This window comes from Leucopleurus acutus (genome assembly GCF_964270905.1).
Source record: "Leucopleurus acutus genome assembly, chromosome: 12".
NCBI lineage: Eukaryota > Metazoa > Chordata > Mammalia > Artiodactyla > Delphinidae > Leucopleurus > Leucopleurus acutus.
Window position 1 is genome coordinate 16,198,000 of NC_139154.1, and position 19,975 is coordinate 16,217,974.

At 40.2% G+C, this 19,975-nt stretch overlaps 1 protein-coding gene across 1 annotated transcript in view; it reads right to left on the reverse strand.

Annotated features, from left to right (window-relative positions):
* The window catches only part of ACOXL (acyl-CoA oxidase like), a gene marked incomplete at its 3' end in the record, with an annotated part of 382,726 nt that overhangs the window by 116,181 nt on the left and 246,570 nt on the right, over nucleotides 1–19,975 (reverse strand). The window contains 2 exon segments of the mRNA XM_082852053.1: nucleotides 11,390–11,427; nucleotides 11,431–11,499. Of these exon segments, the coding sequence (XP_082708179.1) occupies nucleotides 11,390–11,427; nucleotides 11,431–11,499 (107 nt within the window).

Sequence of the window (19,975 nt, forward strand, 5' to 3'; positions counted from 1 at the left end):
AGGTGGTGGAGGAGTAAGACGTGGAGATCAACTTCCTCCCCAAAAATACATCAGAAATACATCTACATGTGGAACAACTCCTACAGAACACCTACTGAATGCTGGCAGAAGACCTCAGACTTCCCAAAAGATATATATATATTTTTCCTTTTTCTCTTTTTGTCAGTGTGTATGTGTATGCTTCTTTGTGTAATTTTTGTCTGTATCGCTTTGCTTTTACCATTTGTCCTAGGGATCTGTCTGTCAGGGTTTTTTTTTTTTTTTCCTTTTTTTCGGTACGCGGGCCTCTCACTGTTGTGGCCTCTCCCGTTGCGGAGCACAGGCTCCAGACACGCAGGCTCAGCGGCCATGGCTCGTGGGCCCAGCCGCTCCGCAGCATGTGGGATCTTCCCGGACAGGGGCACGAACCCGTGTCCCCTGCATCAGCAGGCAAACCCTCAACCACTGCGCCACCAGGGAAGCTCCGGGGTTTTTTTTTAGTATAGTTTTTAGCACTTGTTATTATTGGTGGATTTGTTTTTTGGTTTGGTTGCTCTCTTTCTTTCTTTCCCTCCCTCCCTCCTTCCCGCCCTCCCTTCCTTCCTTCCTTTCTGTTTTCTCCTTTTTCTTCTGAGCCGTGTGGCTGAGAGGGTCTTGGTGCCCTGGCCGGGTGTAAGGCCTGTGCCTCTGAGGTGGGAGAGCCAAATTCAGGACACTGGTCCACAAGATACCTCCTAGCTCCACATAATATCAAACGGCGAAAACTCTTCCCAGAGATCTCCATCTCAACGCTAAGAGCCAGCTCCACTCAATGACCAGAAAGCTACAGTGCTGGACACCCCATGCCAAACAACTAGCAAGACAGGAACACAACACAACCCGTTAGCAGAGAGGCTGCCTAAAATCATAATAAGGTCACAGGCACCCCAAAACACACCATCAGATGCAGTTCTGCCCACCACAAAGACAATATCCAGCCTCATCCACCAGAACACAGGCACAAGTCCCCTCCACCAGGAACCCTATACAAAGCACTGAACCATCTTTACCCACTGGGGGTAGACAGCAAAAATAACGGGAACTACGAACCTGCAGCCTGTGAAAAGGAGACCCCCAAACACAGTAAGTTAAGCAAAATGAGAAGACAGAGAAACACACAGCAGATGAAGGAGCAAGGTAAAAACCCATCAGATCGGGCTTCCCTGGTGGCGCAGTGGTTGAGAGTCAGCCTGCCAATGCAGGGGACATGGGTTCATGTCCCGGTCCGGGAAGATCCCACGTGCCGCGGAGCAGCTGGGCCCATGAGCCACGGCCGCTGAGCCTGCGTGTCCGGAGCCTGTGCTTCACAACGGGAGAGGCCACAACAGTGAGAGGCCCGCGTACCGCAAAAAAAAACAACAAAAACAAAAACCCATCATATCAAACAAATGAAGAGGAAATAGGCAGTCTACCTGAAAAAGAATTCAGAGTAATGACAGTGAAGATGATCCAAAATCTTGTAAATAGAATGGAGAAAAGACAAGAAACATTTAACAAGGACCTTGAAGAACTAAAGAGCAAACAAACAATGATGAACAACACAATACATGCAATTAAAAATTCTCTAGAAGGAATCAATAGCAGAATAACTGAGGCAGAAGAATGGATAAGTGACCTGGAAGATAAAATAGTGGAAATAACTACTGCAGAGCAGAATAAAGAAAAAAGAATGAAAAGAATTGAGGACAGTCTCAGAGACCTCTGGGACAACAGTAAATGCACCAACATTTGAATTATAGGGGTCACAGAAGAAGAAGAGAAAAAGAAAGGGTCTGAGAAAATATTTAAAGAGATTATTGTTGAAAACTTCCCTAACATGGGAAAAGAAACAGTCAGTCAAATCCAGGAAGTACAGAGAGTCCCATACAGGATAAAGCCAGGAGAAACACGTCAAGACACATATTAATCAAACTATCAAAAATTAAATACAAAGAAAAAATATTAAAAGCAGCAAGGGAAAAACAGCAAATAACATACAAGGGAATCCCCATAAGGTTAACAGCTGATCTTTCAGCAGAAGCTCTGCAAGCCAGGACGGAGTGGCAGGACATATTTAAAGTGATGAAAGGGAAGAACCTACAACCAAGATTACTCTACCCAGCAAGGATCTCATTCAGATTCAACAGCAAAATTAGAACCTTTACAGACAAGCAAAAGCTAAGAGAATTAAGCACCACAAAACCAACTTTACAACAAATGCTAGAAGAACTTCTCTAGGCAGGAAACAAGACGGAAGGAAAAGACCTACAATAACAAACCCAATACAATTAAGAAAATGGTAATAGGGACATACATATTGATAACTACCTTAAATGTAAATGGATTAAATGCTCCAACCAAAAGACACAAAATGGCTGAGTGGATAACAAACAAGACCCGTATATATGCTGTCTACAAGAGACCTACTTCAGACCTAGGGACATACAGACTGAAAGTGAGGGGATGGAAAAAGATATTCCATGCAACTGGAAATCAAAAGAAATCTGGAGTAGCAGTTCTCATATTAGACAAAATAGACTTTAAAATAAACACTATTACAAGAGACAAAGAAGGACACTACATAATGATCAAGGGATCAATCCAAGAAGATACAACAATTGTAAATATTTATGCACCCAACATAGGAGCACCTCAAAACATAAGGTAAATGCTAACAGCCATAAAAGGGGAGATTTACAGTAACACAAGAAGAATAGGAGACGTTAACACCCCACTTTCACCAATGGACAGATCATCCAAAATGAATTAAACAAGGAAACACTAGCTTTAAATGATACATTAAACAAGATGGACTTAACTGACAGTTATAGGACATTCCATCCAAAAACAACAGAATACACTTTCTTCTCAACTGCTCATGGAACATTCTCCAGGATAGATCATATCTTGGGTCACAACTCAAGCCTTGGTAAATTTAAGAAAATTGAAATCATATCAAGTATCTTCTCCAAACACAACACTATGAGACTAGATGTCAATTACACGACGAAATCTGTAAAAAATACACACACCTGGAGGCTAAACAATATACTACTTAATAACCAAGAGATCACTAAAGAAATGAGAGGAAACCAAAAAATACCTAGACACAAATGACAATGAAAACATGACAACCCCAAACCTATGGAATTCAGCAAAAGCAGTTCTAAGAGGGAAGTTTATGGCAATACAATACTACCTCAAGAAACAAGAAAAATCTCAAATAAACAACCGAAATTTATACCTAAAGCAATTAGAGAAAGAAAAAAATACCCCAAAGTTAGCAGAAGGCAAGAAATCATAAAGATCAGATCAGAAATAAATGAAAAAGAAATGAAGGAAATGAGAGCAAAGATCAATTAAACTAAAAGCTGGTTCTTTGAGAAAATAAACAAAATTGATAAACCACTAGCCAGACTCATCAAGAAAAAAAAGGGAGAAGACTCAAATAAATAGAATTAGAAATGAAAAAGAGAAGCAACAAAAGACACTGCAGAAATACAAAGGATCATGAGAGATTACTACAAGCAACTACATGCCAATAAAATGGACACCCTGGAAGAAATGGACAAATTCTTAGAAAAGCACGACCTTCCAAAACTGAACCAGGAAGAAATAGGAAATATAAACAGGCCAATCACAAGCACTGAAATTGAGACTGTGATGAAAAATCTTCCAACAAACAAAAGCCCAGGACCAGATGGCTTCACAGGTGAATTCTATCAAACATTTAGAGACGAGCTAACACCTATCCTTCTCAAACTCTTCCAAAACATAGCAGAAGAAGGAACACCCCCAAACTCATTCTACGAGGCCACCGTCACCCTGATACCAAAACCAGACAAAGATGTCACAAAGAAAGAAAACTACAGGCCAATATCACTGATGAACATAGATGCAAATGCTCCTCAACAAAATACCAGCAAACAGAATCCAACAGCACATTAAAAGGATCATACACCATGATCAAGTGGGGTTTACCATAGGAAGGCAAGGATTCTTCAACATATACAAATCGATCAATGTGATACACCATATTAACAACCTGAAGGAGAAAAACCATATGATCATCTCAGTAGATGCAGAGAAAGCTTTAGACAAAATTCAACACCATTTATGATAAAAACCCTCCAGAAAGTAGGCATAGAGGGAACTTACCTCAACATATCAAAGGCCATATATGACAAACTCACAGCCAACATTGTTCTCAATGGTGAAAAACTGAAACCATTTCCACTAAAATCAGGAACAAGACAAGGTTGCCCACTCTCACTACTACTATTCAACATAGTTTTGGAAGTTTTAGCCACAGCAATCTCAGAAGAAAAAGAAATAAAAGGAATCCAAATTGGAAAAGAAGAAGTAAAGCTGTCACTGTTTGCAGATGACATGATACTATACATACAGAATCCTAAACATGTTACCAGAAAACCACTACAGCTAATCAATGAATTTGGTAACATAGCAGGATACAAAATTAATGCACAGAAATCTCTTGCATTCCTATATGCTAATGATGAAAAATATGAAAGAGAAATTAGGGAAACACTCTCATTTACCATTGCAGCAAAAAGAATAAAATACCTAGGAATAAACCTACCTAAGGAGACAAAAGACCTGTATGCAGAAAACTATAAGACATTGATGAAAGAAATTAAAGATAATACAAACAGATGGAGAGATATACCATGTTTTTGGATTGGAAGAATCAACATTGTGAAAATGACTATACTACCCAAAGCGATCTACAGATTCAATGTAATTCCTATCAAACTACCAATGGCATTTTTTACAGAACTATAACAAACTATCTCACAATTTGTATGGAAACACAAAAGACCCTAAATAGCCAAAGCAATATTGAGAAAGAAAAATGGAGCTGGAGCAATCAGGCTCCTGTACTTCAGACTATACTACAAAGCTACAGTATTCAAGACAGTATGGTACTGGCACAAAAACAGACATATAGGTCAGTGGAACAGGATAGAAAACGCAGAGATAAATCCACACACATATGGTCACCTTATCTTTGATAAAGGAGGCAAGAATATACAATGGAGAAAAGACAGCCTTTCAATAAGTGGTGCTGAGAAAACTGGACAGCTACATGTAAAAGAATGAAATTAGAACACTCCCTAACACCATACACAAAAATAAACTCAAAATGGATTAAAGACCTAAATGTAAGGCCAGACACTATCAAAGTCTTAGAAGAAAACATAGGCAGAACACTCTATGACATAAATCACAGCAAGATCCTTTTTGACCCACCACCTAGAGAAATGGAAATAAAGCCAGAAATAAACAAATGGGACCTAATGAAACTGAAAGCTTTTTCACAGCAAAGGAAACCATAAACAAGACGAAAAGACAACCCTCAGAATGGGAGAAAATATTTGCAAATGAAGCAACTGACAAAGGATTAATCTCCAAAATTTACAAGCAGCTCATGCAGCTCAATATCAAAAAAAACAAACAACCCAATCCAAAAATGGGCAGAATACCTTAATAGATATTTCTCCAAAGAAGATATACAGATTGCCAATAGACACATGAAAGGATGCTCAACATCACTAATCATTAGAGAAATGCAAATCAAAACTACAATGAGGTATCACCTCACACCAGTCAGAATGGCCATGATCAAAAAATCTATACAGAACAAATGCTGGAGAGGGTTTGGAGAAAAGGGAACCCTCTTGCACTGTTGGGGGGAATGTAAATTGATACAGCCGCTATGGAGAACAGCATGGAGGTTCCTTAAAAAACTAAAAATAGAACTACCATATGATCCAGCAATCCCACTCCTGGGCATATATCCTGAGAAAACCATAATTCAGAAACAGTCATGTACCACAATGTTCACTGCAGCTCTATTTACAATAGCCAGGACATGGAAGCAACCTAAGTGTACATTGACAGATGAATGGATAAAGAAGATGTGGCACATATATACAATGGAATATTACTCAGTCATAAAAAGAAACGATATTGAGTTATTTGTAGTGAGGTGGATGGACCTAGAGTCTGTCATACAGAGTGAAGTAGGTCAGAAAGAGAAAAACAAATACCGTATGCTAACATACATATATATATATATATATATATATATATACACATATATATATGTATATATATATGGAATCTTTAAAAAAAAAGGTTCTGAAGAAACTAGGGGCAGGACAGGAATATAGATGCAGATGTAGAGAATGGAGTTGAGGACATGGGGAGGGGGAAGGGTAAGCTGGGATGAAGTGAGATAGTGGCATGGACTTATATACACTACCAAACGTAAAACAGAGGGAAGCAGCCGCATAGCACAGGGAGATCAGCTTGGTGCTTTGTGACCACCTAGAGGGGTGGGATAGGGAGGGTGGAAGGGAGACGCAAGAGGGAGGAGATATGGGGATATATGTATATGTATAGCTGACTCACTTTGTTATAAAGCAGAAACCAGCACACCATTGTAAAGCAATTATACTCCAATAACGATGTTATAAAAAGAAGATTTGTGTCTTTCATTGTAGGTAAATTCTACATAAGTAGAAAAACCTGTAACCAAATATTGAACTCTAGTTAATGATGCTCATACCAAATTATTTATTATTTAGAAGTATATTGATGTCTGCTGTTTACTTTGAAGTGCACCAGCAAAAGAAAAGATTAATTGAAGGATGGGTTGAGGGGTTGGTACATGGATATATATGTGATACAGTAATCACAGCCACAGGTTAATAGTTGACTCTCTATGGTGAGTATATGAATGTTCCCTACAATTATTTCAATTTCCCTGAGCGTCTGAAAATGTTCATAATATAAATGGCACAGCATTCAAGTACAGCACAGAAGCTTGCCTTTCCTCAGCCTCCACAGTCTCCTGGGGATCCACAGGCTGATGAGATCCGTGAGGGCTCCAGTGTCAACCCCTTAGGAGAGGGGGAGAGGCAGCACTCATTGGGACAAGAAAGGGCAGAATGGAGCTGTTGCAGAACCAAGTACAGCCCCAATTAGAGCCAAGCCCTGGCCTCCTCACCTAGTCTCATGGAACATTTCCAGTACCATGACTGACTCCCCCCACTGTTCAGATGAAGGCTAGCCTCTGGGGGTCCATACAAATGGCCACCTACCTGGAGGGATTTCAGGGCACCAGGAAGTTCTCACCCCATCTTTCCTCCTGTCCCCACCTGCTCATGGGTACTTCTCTTGTGAGTTGTCAATAAGACTGCCATCCAACGGCTCTACTTGCATGTAAGCTCCATGAAGGCTGAAAACCCACAGTTACTGCTGTATTGTTAACACCTAGAGAAGTGCCCCATACACTATGTGTGTGGAAAGGTGTTGGATGACAAAGGCTTTTCTTAATATACATAAAAATGAGAGTAAGTAAGGTTTGGGGACTTAAGGAGATAAACACAGCCAGACTGAATCAGTAAAACCGGGATGTGTGGGAGAGAGAAGTGCACTGTTTTGGAGGTTAATAACAGAGACAAAATAAATGGACTGGAACTTTCCAAATATTTACAATTGGAATACTGCCTTTGGCACATCTCAAGTCTATCTTGGAAGACTTGCTAGAAATATAGATTTGCATATCGGCAAGAGTCTGTTTTGCTTTCAAAATGATGGAAACAAGCCCTGCTCCGCTATCTGGAAGAGAAATGGAGGGGCAGATGATACGTAGCTAGCTAGGGAACACGATTCCTGAATGGATGGAACTGATTCTGATGGGAATTGTACTGTTCTTTCAACTCCTTACATGTTGGAAATTTTCCAGCTAGTAAATTTCGGGGAAAGCTATCAGCACCACAAAATGCCCATTCAGGGCTAGAAATATTAAAAAGACTCACTGACTTTTTAGAATCTGCAAGGACAAGCTGCGACAAAACCAAGGGAAACTGTATAAAATAAAAACTTAAAAAAAACACCCCCAAAGCGAGCGAGACTTAAGTGAAACAGTGCTAGGATATGGGGTCTGATGTTTCCAGCTTTAAGATAGACTACAGTTTGAATAAACAGGAACCTGAGCAGTAGTTTAAAAAAAAGGGGGGGGGAGGACAGAACGCAGATTTTTAAAATTTCACTTCATGCCAACAGATATGAAATGTCCCATACTATATATATTGTGTTTTCCATGTCTTTTATTAGGATTGTAAGATTATACTTTTTAATGAATAGTTTCCTTGGAAATTAGTTCAATACATTCGGGTTATGAAGACCAAAGTCTCCCTCCAAATAAAAATAATAATTTTCAAAATGCACAAAAGGAAGAAGCACAATAAACTCCTCAAAAGTAGCACAAAGGAGGCAGCACATTTATGGGCATAAATCAATCAACACAATTGAGAGTTTCTTAAGCGTGCAGGGGTTATTTACCATATTAACTGATTAAAGAAGAAATATCAGAATAGATAAAAATCATTTGCAGTAAAATTCATCTACTAATAAGAAGAATATGTTAAAAATAACAGTAAAAGGAGCTTCTTTAGGAAGTAAAGTGTGTCTATCAAAAAACTTTAGCAAATGTCATTCTTAATAGTGAAATATTAAACTAATTCTTTTTAAAGCCAGGGATAAAATACTTTCTCACAAAAAAGAATAACTGGAAAGGAAGAAAGAAAAATTCATTATCTGCAGATAGTAGGACTGTCTACCTCAAAGAATCTGTAGTCACATTTAAAAGAAATTTTTTTACGGTCAGGTTTATATATTGTACAAAATCCAACTGCGCGTATAATAAATCAGCAACAACAAAACCCAGAATTTAAAAAATATTCTTTTTACATCAACAACAAAATTCTAGTGTACCTAGTAATAAATCTGTCTAACGTTATACTGTGTTTGAAAGAAATTATCAAACTCTGGGAGACACTTGGGAGATTAACATTTCTGAGAGGAAGTTCACTTTTATAAGCGTGTCAATTTTTCTGCAAATCTACAGATTTAATACCCTTTCAAAGAAAATTCCAGTAGATTTTTTAAAATTGTGGTAAAATAAACATAACATAAAATCTACTACCTTAACCATTTTTAAGAGTACAGTTCAGTGGCATTAAGTACATTCACTTGATCATGCAACCATCACCAATATGCATCTCCAAAATTTTTTCACCTTCCCAAACTGAAATTCTGTACCCAGCAAACACTAACTCCCATTTCTTCCTCCTCCTAGCCCCTGGTAACCACTATTCTACTTTGTCTCTATGAACTTGGCTACTCTAGATACCTTATATAAGGGCAACTATACAAAATTTGTCCTTTTGGTGTATGCAAGTTCTTTTTTTTTTGGAGGAACTTGACAAACTTAACTCTAAAACTTATGTGGACATGCAAAAGACCCAGAATAGCCAACAATTCTGAATTATATTTTAAAGGTAATAATATAATAATATTATATATAATAAGTACCATATAATACTATTATACTATTATAAACCTAGCGGAATTGAGATGGTGTATTGTTGAGTTAAGAATATACAAACAGTCTAGGACCCAAATAGCCCCCAAATGGACTCCTGCATATATAAAAGTTTAATAAATGTCAGAGGGGACATTCCACATCACTTGGGAAAGACAGTCAATTCAGTATATGGGGCTGGAACAACTGACAATCTCTACAGGAGAAAAAAAAATGAAATTAAATCCCTCCCTCACATCACAGACAAAAGTTTCTAATGGATTCAAGAGTTAAATGTGAAAGGTGAAACTCTCAAACTTTAAAAAGTGTATATTTCATGACGTCAAAGACAAGATATGGAAAAGACTGATAAACTCAATTGTAATTTAAGAATTTTTGTTAATCAAAAAACACCATAAAGAAAATATAAGACAAGCCACAAACTTGGAGAAGAGAACTGTAACGTCTAAAAGTCAATAAGACTAAGACCAAAAAAAAAAAAACAAAAAAAAAAAGAAAAATTGGCAAAAGGCATGACAGGCATTTCACATAGGAAGAAATACAAATGGCAAATAGACGTGTGAAAGCATACTCAGTTGTAACAGTAATATTGAAAATGCAATTTTAAAGCATAGTGACAGATCTTTTTCTTATGTTATATCGACAAAAATTAAGTCTGATAATACCAAGTGTTCACTCCATAAGACACATGCTGCTGGTGGGGATATAAATTTGTACAATCACTGAAAAATAATTTGACATGATGTAGTAAAGTTGAACACTGGCATACCCACAACACAGCACTCTCACTCCTGGGTCATATATGCTACTGAGGAGTGTTTTTCAATCAACAGATTGCAAATGGCTAAAATGGCTCATGAAATCAGTTTAAAGGATTGAGATCAGTATTTTTAAAAAACAAAATTAAAAAATATCGCAGAGCATTATGAGTAATAGGATGAGCATTGTTTCATGAAATGTTTGTTTCACTTGTGTCTGCGGTGGGGAGGGAGGGCAGGAGACTCTATGGGTGTGTGGGTGTCCATGGTGATGGAGAACGTATGTCTCTGCGTCACAGCAACTAAATTTGAAAGCCCTGTAGAAATTCTTGCCCACGTTCCCCAGAAAACATATACAAGATTTTTCATGAGAGCGTGTTCAAAATGTCAAAAAGACAACCCAAATATCCACTGATACTGGAGATTAAAATGGATGAGCAACTTGTGGCACAGACACATGATGAAATATTATGAGCACAAACAGAAGCTCTTCAACCACACATAACCACTTGGATGTACCTGAAAACAGGAAGCTATACAATACCACACACATTATGCCTTATGTACCAAGTTTAAAGACAATACGAAAAAATCAATGAAAACAACCCAAAGCACAGATCCTGAAGCCAGACTATCTGGGTTCAAATCCTAGCTCTGTCACCTAGTGGCATGTAACCTTGGGCAAAACACTTAACCTCTGTGCCTGTTTCCTCATCTGTGAAATGGAAATAATAACCTACCTCATGGGGTGTTTAGGATTAAAACCTGTAAAGTCCTTGGAACAGTGAACATGCCAAAAAGAAGGAACAGGTGTAGGAAGAACAGAATTAGCAGTGTTCTGGTTCTTAAGTTAGTTTGTGGGTGCATGAGTACTGAAGATACATATTCATTTATTTTTTCCACATATCAATATTTTTTAAATTTTATATTGGAGTATAGTTGATTTACAACGTTGTGTTAGTTTCAGGTGTACAGCAAAGTGGTTTAGCTATACACATACATATATCTATGCTTTTTCAGATTCTTTTCCCATATAGGTTATTACAGCGTAGTGAGTAGAGTTCCCTATGCTATACAGTAGGTTCTTGTTGATTCTCTCTTTTATATCAATATTTAAAATTTAAACAGGAGTGAGTTGTGCCATGACAAGGCCCTGTATACTCGGACTCAAGAATAAGACATCGGGTCAACGATGTTGGCAGCCTGAATGGTCACATACCTGGTTCTCAGCTTGTCACCCCCTGATTCCGTCCAGTTTCAGAGCAGGCTAGAGATGGGTCTTTCTTCATACTGCTTGGTGTACTGAGCCAGCAGTTCCTGAACCACAACCTGCACATAGAGTTTATCACTTGTCAGCCATTTGTCAAAAACGCAATAAATGACAGAGTGTCTTTAACTGCTGCAGCAAGGTAAGGTCCAGCTACTTCTAGCAAACCCTTTGGAAGGACCCAAAGACAAGACTCATCCTTCATGAGGCCTCCACTTCCCCACAGCAGGTGTGTGGCCCTTACTCACCACTCTCCCTCCATTCCCCATGGCCAGCTTAACTAGCTAACTGCTCTCTTTTCCCTTTGAGGCATCAGCCTTTAATGTGGTCCCAAGACCAACCATTTTAGGTGACACTTCAGATAAAACCTACCTGCCTGCCCTGGACCAGATGGGTGGCTGGTCTGTTTTGTTTTTTGCCTCTGATATTCTACGGTTGATTAGGCCTTTGGGGAATCATACTGAAATGTACAGTAAAACAATCTCCATCAATTGCTTTCCTCACAGCTTTAAAGTTGTAACGTGGGCCTAAAACACTGCATGTTTGTCCAGGTTTGTTAAAAGAAGATGTCCAGGGCTGGGCTGCTGTAGACAGAGGCCCAGGTGACGGTGAGCAGCAGCTGCTAGGCACTGCAGCAGTGAGGCAGCAGTGAGGCAGCAGTGAGGCCACCTTGGGCCAGCCTGCCCCGCCGAGCCTCCAGCGGACTGCCAGGCAGGAGTGAGCCCCGGCGAGGCCAGCAGAGGAATCACATCATGAGAGCTCAGCCCAAACTGCCAACCTACAAACGATGAACTAACAATTGCGTGTCGTTATAAGGCAGTAACTTTGGGGGTGGGGTTGTTACACAGCCGTAAGTTGCTTATTCATTCTCATATGAGTACCGATTTTAGAATATTTCCTTCTTCATTTCACATACATTCATGTTTTTATATAGATTACATAAAATGTTATAATGCTTTCAATCAATAGGATATCATAAATGATATTTTCGGTTCACAATTTTGGATTCTATTTATCTGTTTAATGGCTGTATAATATTCTTTGGAGAAATCATACCTAATTAAACATTTCCATTCAATTAGATATTTATGTTGCTTCCAATTCTGTGCTGTCATTAATATCCTTGGTATCAATATATTCAGACAAATAGCACTGTCCTCTTTTTGATTATTGCCTGAGGATAAATCCAATGAGCTTGACGGATGCAATGGTTCTTAAAGAGGGCCACTCTATGAGAGGGATGCTGGAAACTTGTCACGGCACATTTGCCTGGGTGACTTTACTGGCATTGGTGGGCAGAGCCAGGCAATGCATGGGCCACTCTAACCCAACAGAGGACTGTGCCACGTCCAGTGTCCTGTTGAATGCCATGCGCTCACACTCATGAAGCCAATTGATAGTCCAGAGCCTGACTCTTACACTGAAGCTTTCAGATTCTCCCCAACCTGGGTCTGTGGAAGATTAAACATCCCTGCCCCCTTGAATTCGAGGCAGCCATGGGACTGGCTTTAGGTCAGTGACATGTAATTTGGCGCGATGTTCCCAGTTATGATTGGTCCATAGCCTGGACTTTGGTCTACATTGGAGATGCTACAGCAACTCCATGTATAGAGGCATTGTTAAGTCTTACTATGTTGTTATGCTTATTACACATTCCTTTTGCTTCTTTGAAGTATTGTCTTGAATTCTTGAAATCATGTGTCTAGATAAGTTATATTACCCATGACTTCATTTCAGGATAATCAAGGGGGTGTCACAAAATATTTACTATGAAAAAGAGGGCATTAGGTCCAATGAGCTTGAGGATCACCGTATTATGGGTCGAAGGACCTAACCTTTATTGTGGCTTCTGCTATACATAGTAAGTGTAAAAATCGAACACTACTAGCAATGGGAAAATGGGAGAAATTAACTTTGACTAGAACTAAACTTAAAATGATATAGCAATCAAGGTCAGTTTCACCGACATCACTAGGATTAACACATCCTTTGTTTTTGTTCATCTGTTAAAGATATGATGGCTCTAGCTCCATCACCCTTTGTTACGAGAGCAAAAACATTCCCAGCATTAAAAATTGGTCTGATTCCCACCCCTCCCCTCATACTTTTACTTGCGTTGTTTTTCCACATTGCATTTATTGCTACCTGAGGACAGAGAGCATTCCAACTTGCTATTGGTTTCTTGTCCTTCTGCTGCCTGGAAGGCAAGTACCAGGAGGTCGGAATTTGTTCATCTTTGTGCCCTCAGGCAATGTGCAACACAGAGACAGGAGCTGAGGAATTTTTCTTAAATAAGTGAATCAATAAATAAATCTCCTTCCTATGTTTAGTATCTCATCTGATCTTTTCAATTCCTTAATAATTTCCTTTAACTTTTGTCTCTACGTCCACCTTTCTGATTTAAGCAACTTACATTGGGAAAATCAACTCGTTTTAGCTCGATTTAAAATTAGAAGAACAAGGGCTTCCCTGGTGGCGCAGCGGTTGAGAGTCCGCCTGCCGACGCAGGGGACGCGGGTTCGTGCCCCGGTCCGGGAGGATCCCACGTGCCACGGAGCGGCTGGGCCCGTGGGCCATGGCCTCTGAGCCTGCGCGTCCGGAGCCTGTGCTCCGCAACGGGAGAGGCCACAACAGTGAGAGGCCCGCGTACCGCAAAAAAAAAAAAAAAAATTAGAAGAACATAATAACTCAGTTTAGGTGCTAAACTTAAAAGACAGACACACTGGGGCCTAGCTAATATCACAAAAGCAGATTCCTCAGTTTAGGTCTTTGCTCCTTTCTCTTTACTTTTTGCTCCTCGCTTTGGGAATCATTCCTCTTTTTCTAGGTCATGAGACAAGAAAACCTGATTTTTAAAAATGAGTTTATTTTCTGCTATTGATGCCCCTTGGTGAAGAATTAAGTGGTTGAAGCTATCAGCTACCATGGGGTTTGGGCAGGACAGTCTCTGAATTCAGTACTTTATTTGATAAATGACCAGGGGGAAGCAAAGATAGATCAGTCACCCTCTCAACTGAGCATGCAATGAAGATGTGCTTTTTTAACCTCATGTATGTGTTCCTGAATACATTATAACATATATATAAATTATATAAAAAATAATAAATTTTAAAATATAAATTATATAACATTATATAAAATATATAATATACTATATTTAAATATATATAATTTTAACTTTCTATTTTAAAATAATTATATACACAAAAAGTTGCAAAATTAAAATAGAACAGAGGGGTTTTGTATAGTCATCACCCAGATTACCCCAAAAGTGATATCTCACGTGCAATAATGATGATCAAAACTAGGAAATTCAGTAAAATTTGTATACATTGAATGTTTTAGTTGTAACAGAGATTTCATTATTTAAAAATGAACCCAGTAGTAAAATAAACCTATTTTATAAAATAAAATATATTTCCTTTCAATACAAGTAATTACATCCTTATCTAGGTCTGGTGTTTTGAAAACTTACACCAGATTTTCTTAAGACAACCTGTGGGGTTATTTCTTTCCAGGTGATTGTTTCTGTGGTGGTGGTGTTTTTGTGGCTCTTCACACAGTTCTCTTGTTCAACATGTGAATACTCTTTATTTTCTTCTACTTACTTGATAAATTCCCAGGGATTGAGTCCTGCTGCACCTGCTCAGGAGTCCCTTTCTTAAGAGAACTCCAGGGGACTAAGCAGCTAGAACAGCTGTGTTCTTGCCTTTTGTAAAATATCACATCTGCAGAAGGAATCAAGCTAATCTACAGCCAACATTTGGCAGCCATGAGCCTGAGCAAGTATGCAGAATAATGACATCACAAAATGCATTTGTAACGAACATCCTATGCATCAGGGAACACTGATTATGGAGCATCAATAAAAATTACTTTTTAGGTCGAATGGCTTTTCAAGGCATCTAGGAAGCAACTAGCACTTCTACATGCTGAGTATTTCACTGATTTATGCCAGCTACAGTGAAACTTGGATTTAAAAGTCTAACAGGTAGTATCTGGTACCAAGGCAGAAACGCTTAGAGTCAATTAGGATAGCAAACACGGTCTCTAAGGAAAAGCCAGCAGATGTCATCCGCTCTGTAACAGGACAAGGCAGGTAGTGAGGCTGCACTCGGGTCTATACCACGTAGGGAGATGGATTCACTCAAAGTGGCAGTACTTGTGGCAATGGGGTCCCAAATCATGCCCTAGGCAGGACCGGCTATGGAATTTGGGACCTGGGGCAAAACAAAAATGCAGGGTCCCTTGTTCAAAAATTATTAAGAATTTCAAGATGGTGAGAGCAGAGCAGCAAACCAAACACAGGCCCTTCTGAGCACGAGGTCCTGTACGACTGCACAGATTTTGCCCCACGAAGCTGGCCCTGAGGGTCCCAGGAGGATGGGCAGACACAAATGTAACTGCGTGTTCTGTGTTTTTATTACAGCTACTTCTGGCAACTCAAGGTACCTTAGGGCAGCTCAGGTGTCACCCAGGGAGTGAGGTTGCAGAAAAGGCCAACTGGACATGATCCTCCACTAAGGACGTTATTTTCCTCTTTTAGATGCTGGATATTCCATCAAGGTAAGAAGGAAAGAAAAAGAGAGAAAGAGAGGAAGGAAGGAAGGAAGGGACGGAGGGAGGAAGGAAGGAAGAAAGAAGGAAAGAAAGAAACAAAGAAACAAAGAAAGAAAGAAAACGAAAGAAGGAAGGAAGGAAGGAAAGAAAGAAGAAAGAAAGAAAGAAGGAAGGAAGGAAGGAAGGAAAGAAGAAAAAAGAAAGAAAGAAAGAAAGAAAAGAAAGAAGGAAGGAAGGAAAGAAAGAAGAAAGAAAGAGGGAAGGAAGGAAGGAAAGAAGGAAGAAGGAAGGAAAGAAGGAAGGGAGACAAGGAGACAGAGAGAGAGAGGGAGGGAGACAGATTGATTTCCGTGCAGAAAATGAAGTCACTTTGATGAGCACAGAAGTACAGATAAAGGTTCAGAAGGCTCTCTTTCTCCCAAACCTCACACATGGAGCTCTTGAGGAGAACTTTCAATAGTTAGATGCTGGAACATCTGGTTTTGAAAGAATTAGTGCCAGCTCTGTTATGGGTCAATGGATTTGGAAAGAGAAAACTAAAACGTCTGTTCAAACTACCTTGGTCAGCTTTTCTAAGAGTTCATCATCTAAACGTCCCTCCAAGTTCCCCAAAATGAACGAGCACGTTTTGTAAATGCTTCGTATCGATTCTATCCCCAAGCAGATCTTCGAGCTGTCCCCCTCCCGCCATTTCCAATGGCAGCCCCTGGCCTGGGCAGCACCTCCTTCCTCTAGGCTGAGACTCCGTCCCAAGCCTGCTCTTGCTGCCCCACCGATGGCCTTCGCGGCCTTCACTAGGCTGGCCTCTGCCTACCTCTGGCCCGATTTCACATACCTGCCATCATCAGGGGTGATTCTGCGTGTAACTCCCCATCTGTAGATCTCTGGGAAGGTAAGTTGGAACTATTTGCCTCTGATTCTGCTGGGTCAGGCAGACCCTCAGCCCACGCCCTTGTTCTCTCTCTCCAAGAGGTCCTCAGAAGAGGAAAGCAGTTTCGCCTCTCAGGAAAGCAGAGTTGTCATCTGCAGACTGATCACCCCCGTACCGGCTGCTCCTTGTACCCCTGCTCTTGCAGCCAGACCTCAGCGCCTTTTAGAACTGATACTCGAGGCCCTGCAGTTGGGTTGACCCCACCTCTGATTTCAGGAGTATCGGCACTGTGTTTTTTCTGGCAACTCAACATCTCCACCTGCTGACCACTAGGGTTCACCTACAGCCAGAAGGCTGGGGCCCCAGTGAGAATGTCCTTTCTGGTTTACTGTGCGGTTCTTTCCAGGAGCAGAGGGTGTCCAGGTTCTGCAGCCTGAGGTCCAGTCCTCACCCAACACCATACCTGTCCCCAAACCCCGTTGTAATACCTGAGGTCCAGCTCATCTGGGAGAAGAATCTGGGATTCACCGCAGTGATGGGGGTGGGGAGAACATTAGGGCTGAAGAGTAAGGTGTGGGTGTGCGTGTGCGTGTGCGTGTGCGTGTGCGTGTGTGTGTGCGTGGCCTTTATTCTCTTGAAGAGGCCTCCCGCCCTTTCTTTGTTACTCTTTCTTCTTTCTCTCCCCTCCCTCACTTTTTATATTTAAGGGAGGCACTATTTCTTTTCATGGTTTTAAATAAATTTGATTTTTAAATTTTTTCAATTTTTTGGAAATTTTTAAAAACTTCAAGCCATATTATGGTCTTAAATAAAAAGTAAATGTCTCCTCTCCAATCCCTTACCTCCAGGACCTCACTCCAGAAATTCCCATTCTTAAGTAGTTTTTGTTCTCCTAGAAGCAGCAGCTTCCAAAGGTCAAGGTCAAACAGATTCCTGTGTTATGTTTTAGTCTGCTTCCGATTTGGAACACACTTTTTATTGAGTAGCTTTGCTTTTCCTGGAGTCTTAATGGACTGTTTCTCCCCTTGTTTCAAGAAGAACCATATGCCTTTTCCATCATCACTAAGACCTCCCTGCTTCTTAATCATTCTATTTGTTGACCCGAAATCATTTCCTTCTCGAAGTCATTCTTGTGTTCCTTCTGACTTCCTGTTCTAATTTGGACTAATTGTGTTCTGGGCCTGCTACACCACTACTACGCAGGTATTTCTTTATACATACTCCTCTTGGATTAGCTCCAGAAAGCATAGATGTCTTTCTAATTCTTAATTCCTTTTATGCTTTTCTCCAGTTCATCTACAAGTAATATTGTTCAGAAAGTGCATGGCAAGGTAAACTTCCTGAGCATTTGAATATCTGTAAATCTGGCTCATATGTGATGAATAATTTAGCTAGCTATAAAATTTTACGTTCAAAGTAACTTTCTTCTGAATTCTAAAGGCATTGTTCCATTTTATTTCAGACCCGGGTCACTCAAAGTGTGGTCCACAGACCAGCAGCGTCAACATCACCGAGGAGCTTGCTAGAAAGCAGAAATGCGGACCCACCCCAGAATCTGAATGTGAACAAGATCCCTAGGAACGTATGGGTGCAGCGGAGTTGAGAGGCGCTGCCCCAGCCTTCAGCGCTGCCGCTAATAGGGCTGAGGTCAATCTGACTCTCTTTTCTTAGTAAATAATCTGATGTTTCCTCAGTCTAAAGTTTGGCGGCCCTCTCTTTGTCCTTACTTGGTGATCTGAAATTCTCCAGGCTGTTTTCAGGCTCTGACCTTTTCTGGTGGGTCCTGCCAATTTCAAGACTTGTGACTCTTTTCAGATCTGGGAAATTGTCTTCTTTTATTTCTCTGGATTTGTCTGCCTGTCTGTGTTCTCTGCTCCCTCTTTCAGGAATGTCATCAGTTTCCTAGACATGATCATCCATGTCTCTCAGCCTTTCCCTTTTACTTACCTTCACTTAGTTTTGCTGATCTTCTTTCTAAGAAGTTTTCTCAAATTTATCCTTTGGCCTTTATATTGGATTCTTTTTTTTTTTTTTTTTTTTTGCGGTACGTGGGCGTCTCACTGTTGTGGCCTCTCCCGTTGTGGAGCACAGGCTCCGGATGCGCAGGCTCAGCGGCCATGGCTCATGGGCCCAGCCGCTCCGCGGCATGTGGGATCTTCCCGGACCGGGGCACGAACCCGCGTCCCCTGCATCGGCAGGCGGACTCTCAACCACTGCGCCACCAGGGAAGCCCTATATTGGATTTTTTTTAAATTAAGCAAACATATAATTTGAATCTACTATGGTTCTTGGCACTATAATTATGATGGTTTAATGCACTATGGTTCTCTGAGTGCTCATTGTCACCGCAGGGTGTTTTCGTCTTATGGATGCAAGGTCATCACACATCTCCAGGGATATTAATTGGTTTTTGCTTCTCCCAGTGCCACTTATTCTATTTGTTCATACTGCTCCTTCTTTCATGTGTTATGGTTTTTCCTTAGGTTTCTGATCATCCTAATTAGATAACCTGTATTATGGAATTATTGTTCATTTGCTTAGGTGTGATGATAGTACTGTGCTTTTGTAAGAAAATGTCCTTATTCTAGAAAATGAATGTCGAAGTTTTTAGGGATGAAGTGTCTGATGTCTGCAACTTTCAAATGGTTACACACACACACACAAATATGTGTATAAAGAGAATAAGAGACCACTTAAATATAGCAAAATGCTAACATTTGCAAGTAGAAAACATGCTCAAGTGTTGAGCACTAGTTGCACTAGTCTTTCAATTTTCTCTTGAAATTTCTGTTTGAAATTTTCAGAAGTTGGAAATAATAAGAAAAACAAAACAAAATATCTGAGTATCATTGGGAAAATACCCCTAGGGGCCTGAAATCCCTAAGGAATCAGCTTTCTTACAGGAAACTAGATACATGCTTGGTTTTTAAGCAAGTCAGGCTGTAGGTCATTTGCATTTTTGCATATATGCTCTTGGAGTAATAAACAATGTATGCAAAGCCTCTGACTGATATTCCTTAGGAAATCTGTGGATTAAGAAGGGACCTGTCCTAGGGTACCTCCAATGAAGCAAAAGAAAGTTATAATGGGATTTCATGGGTGTAGGC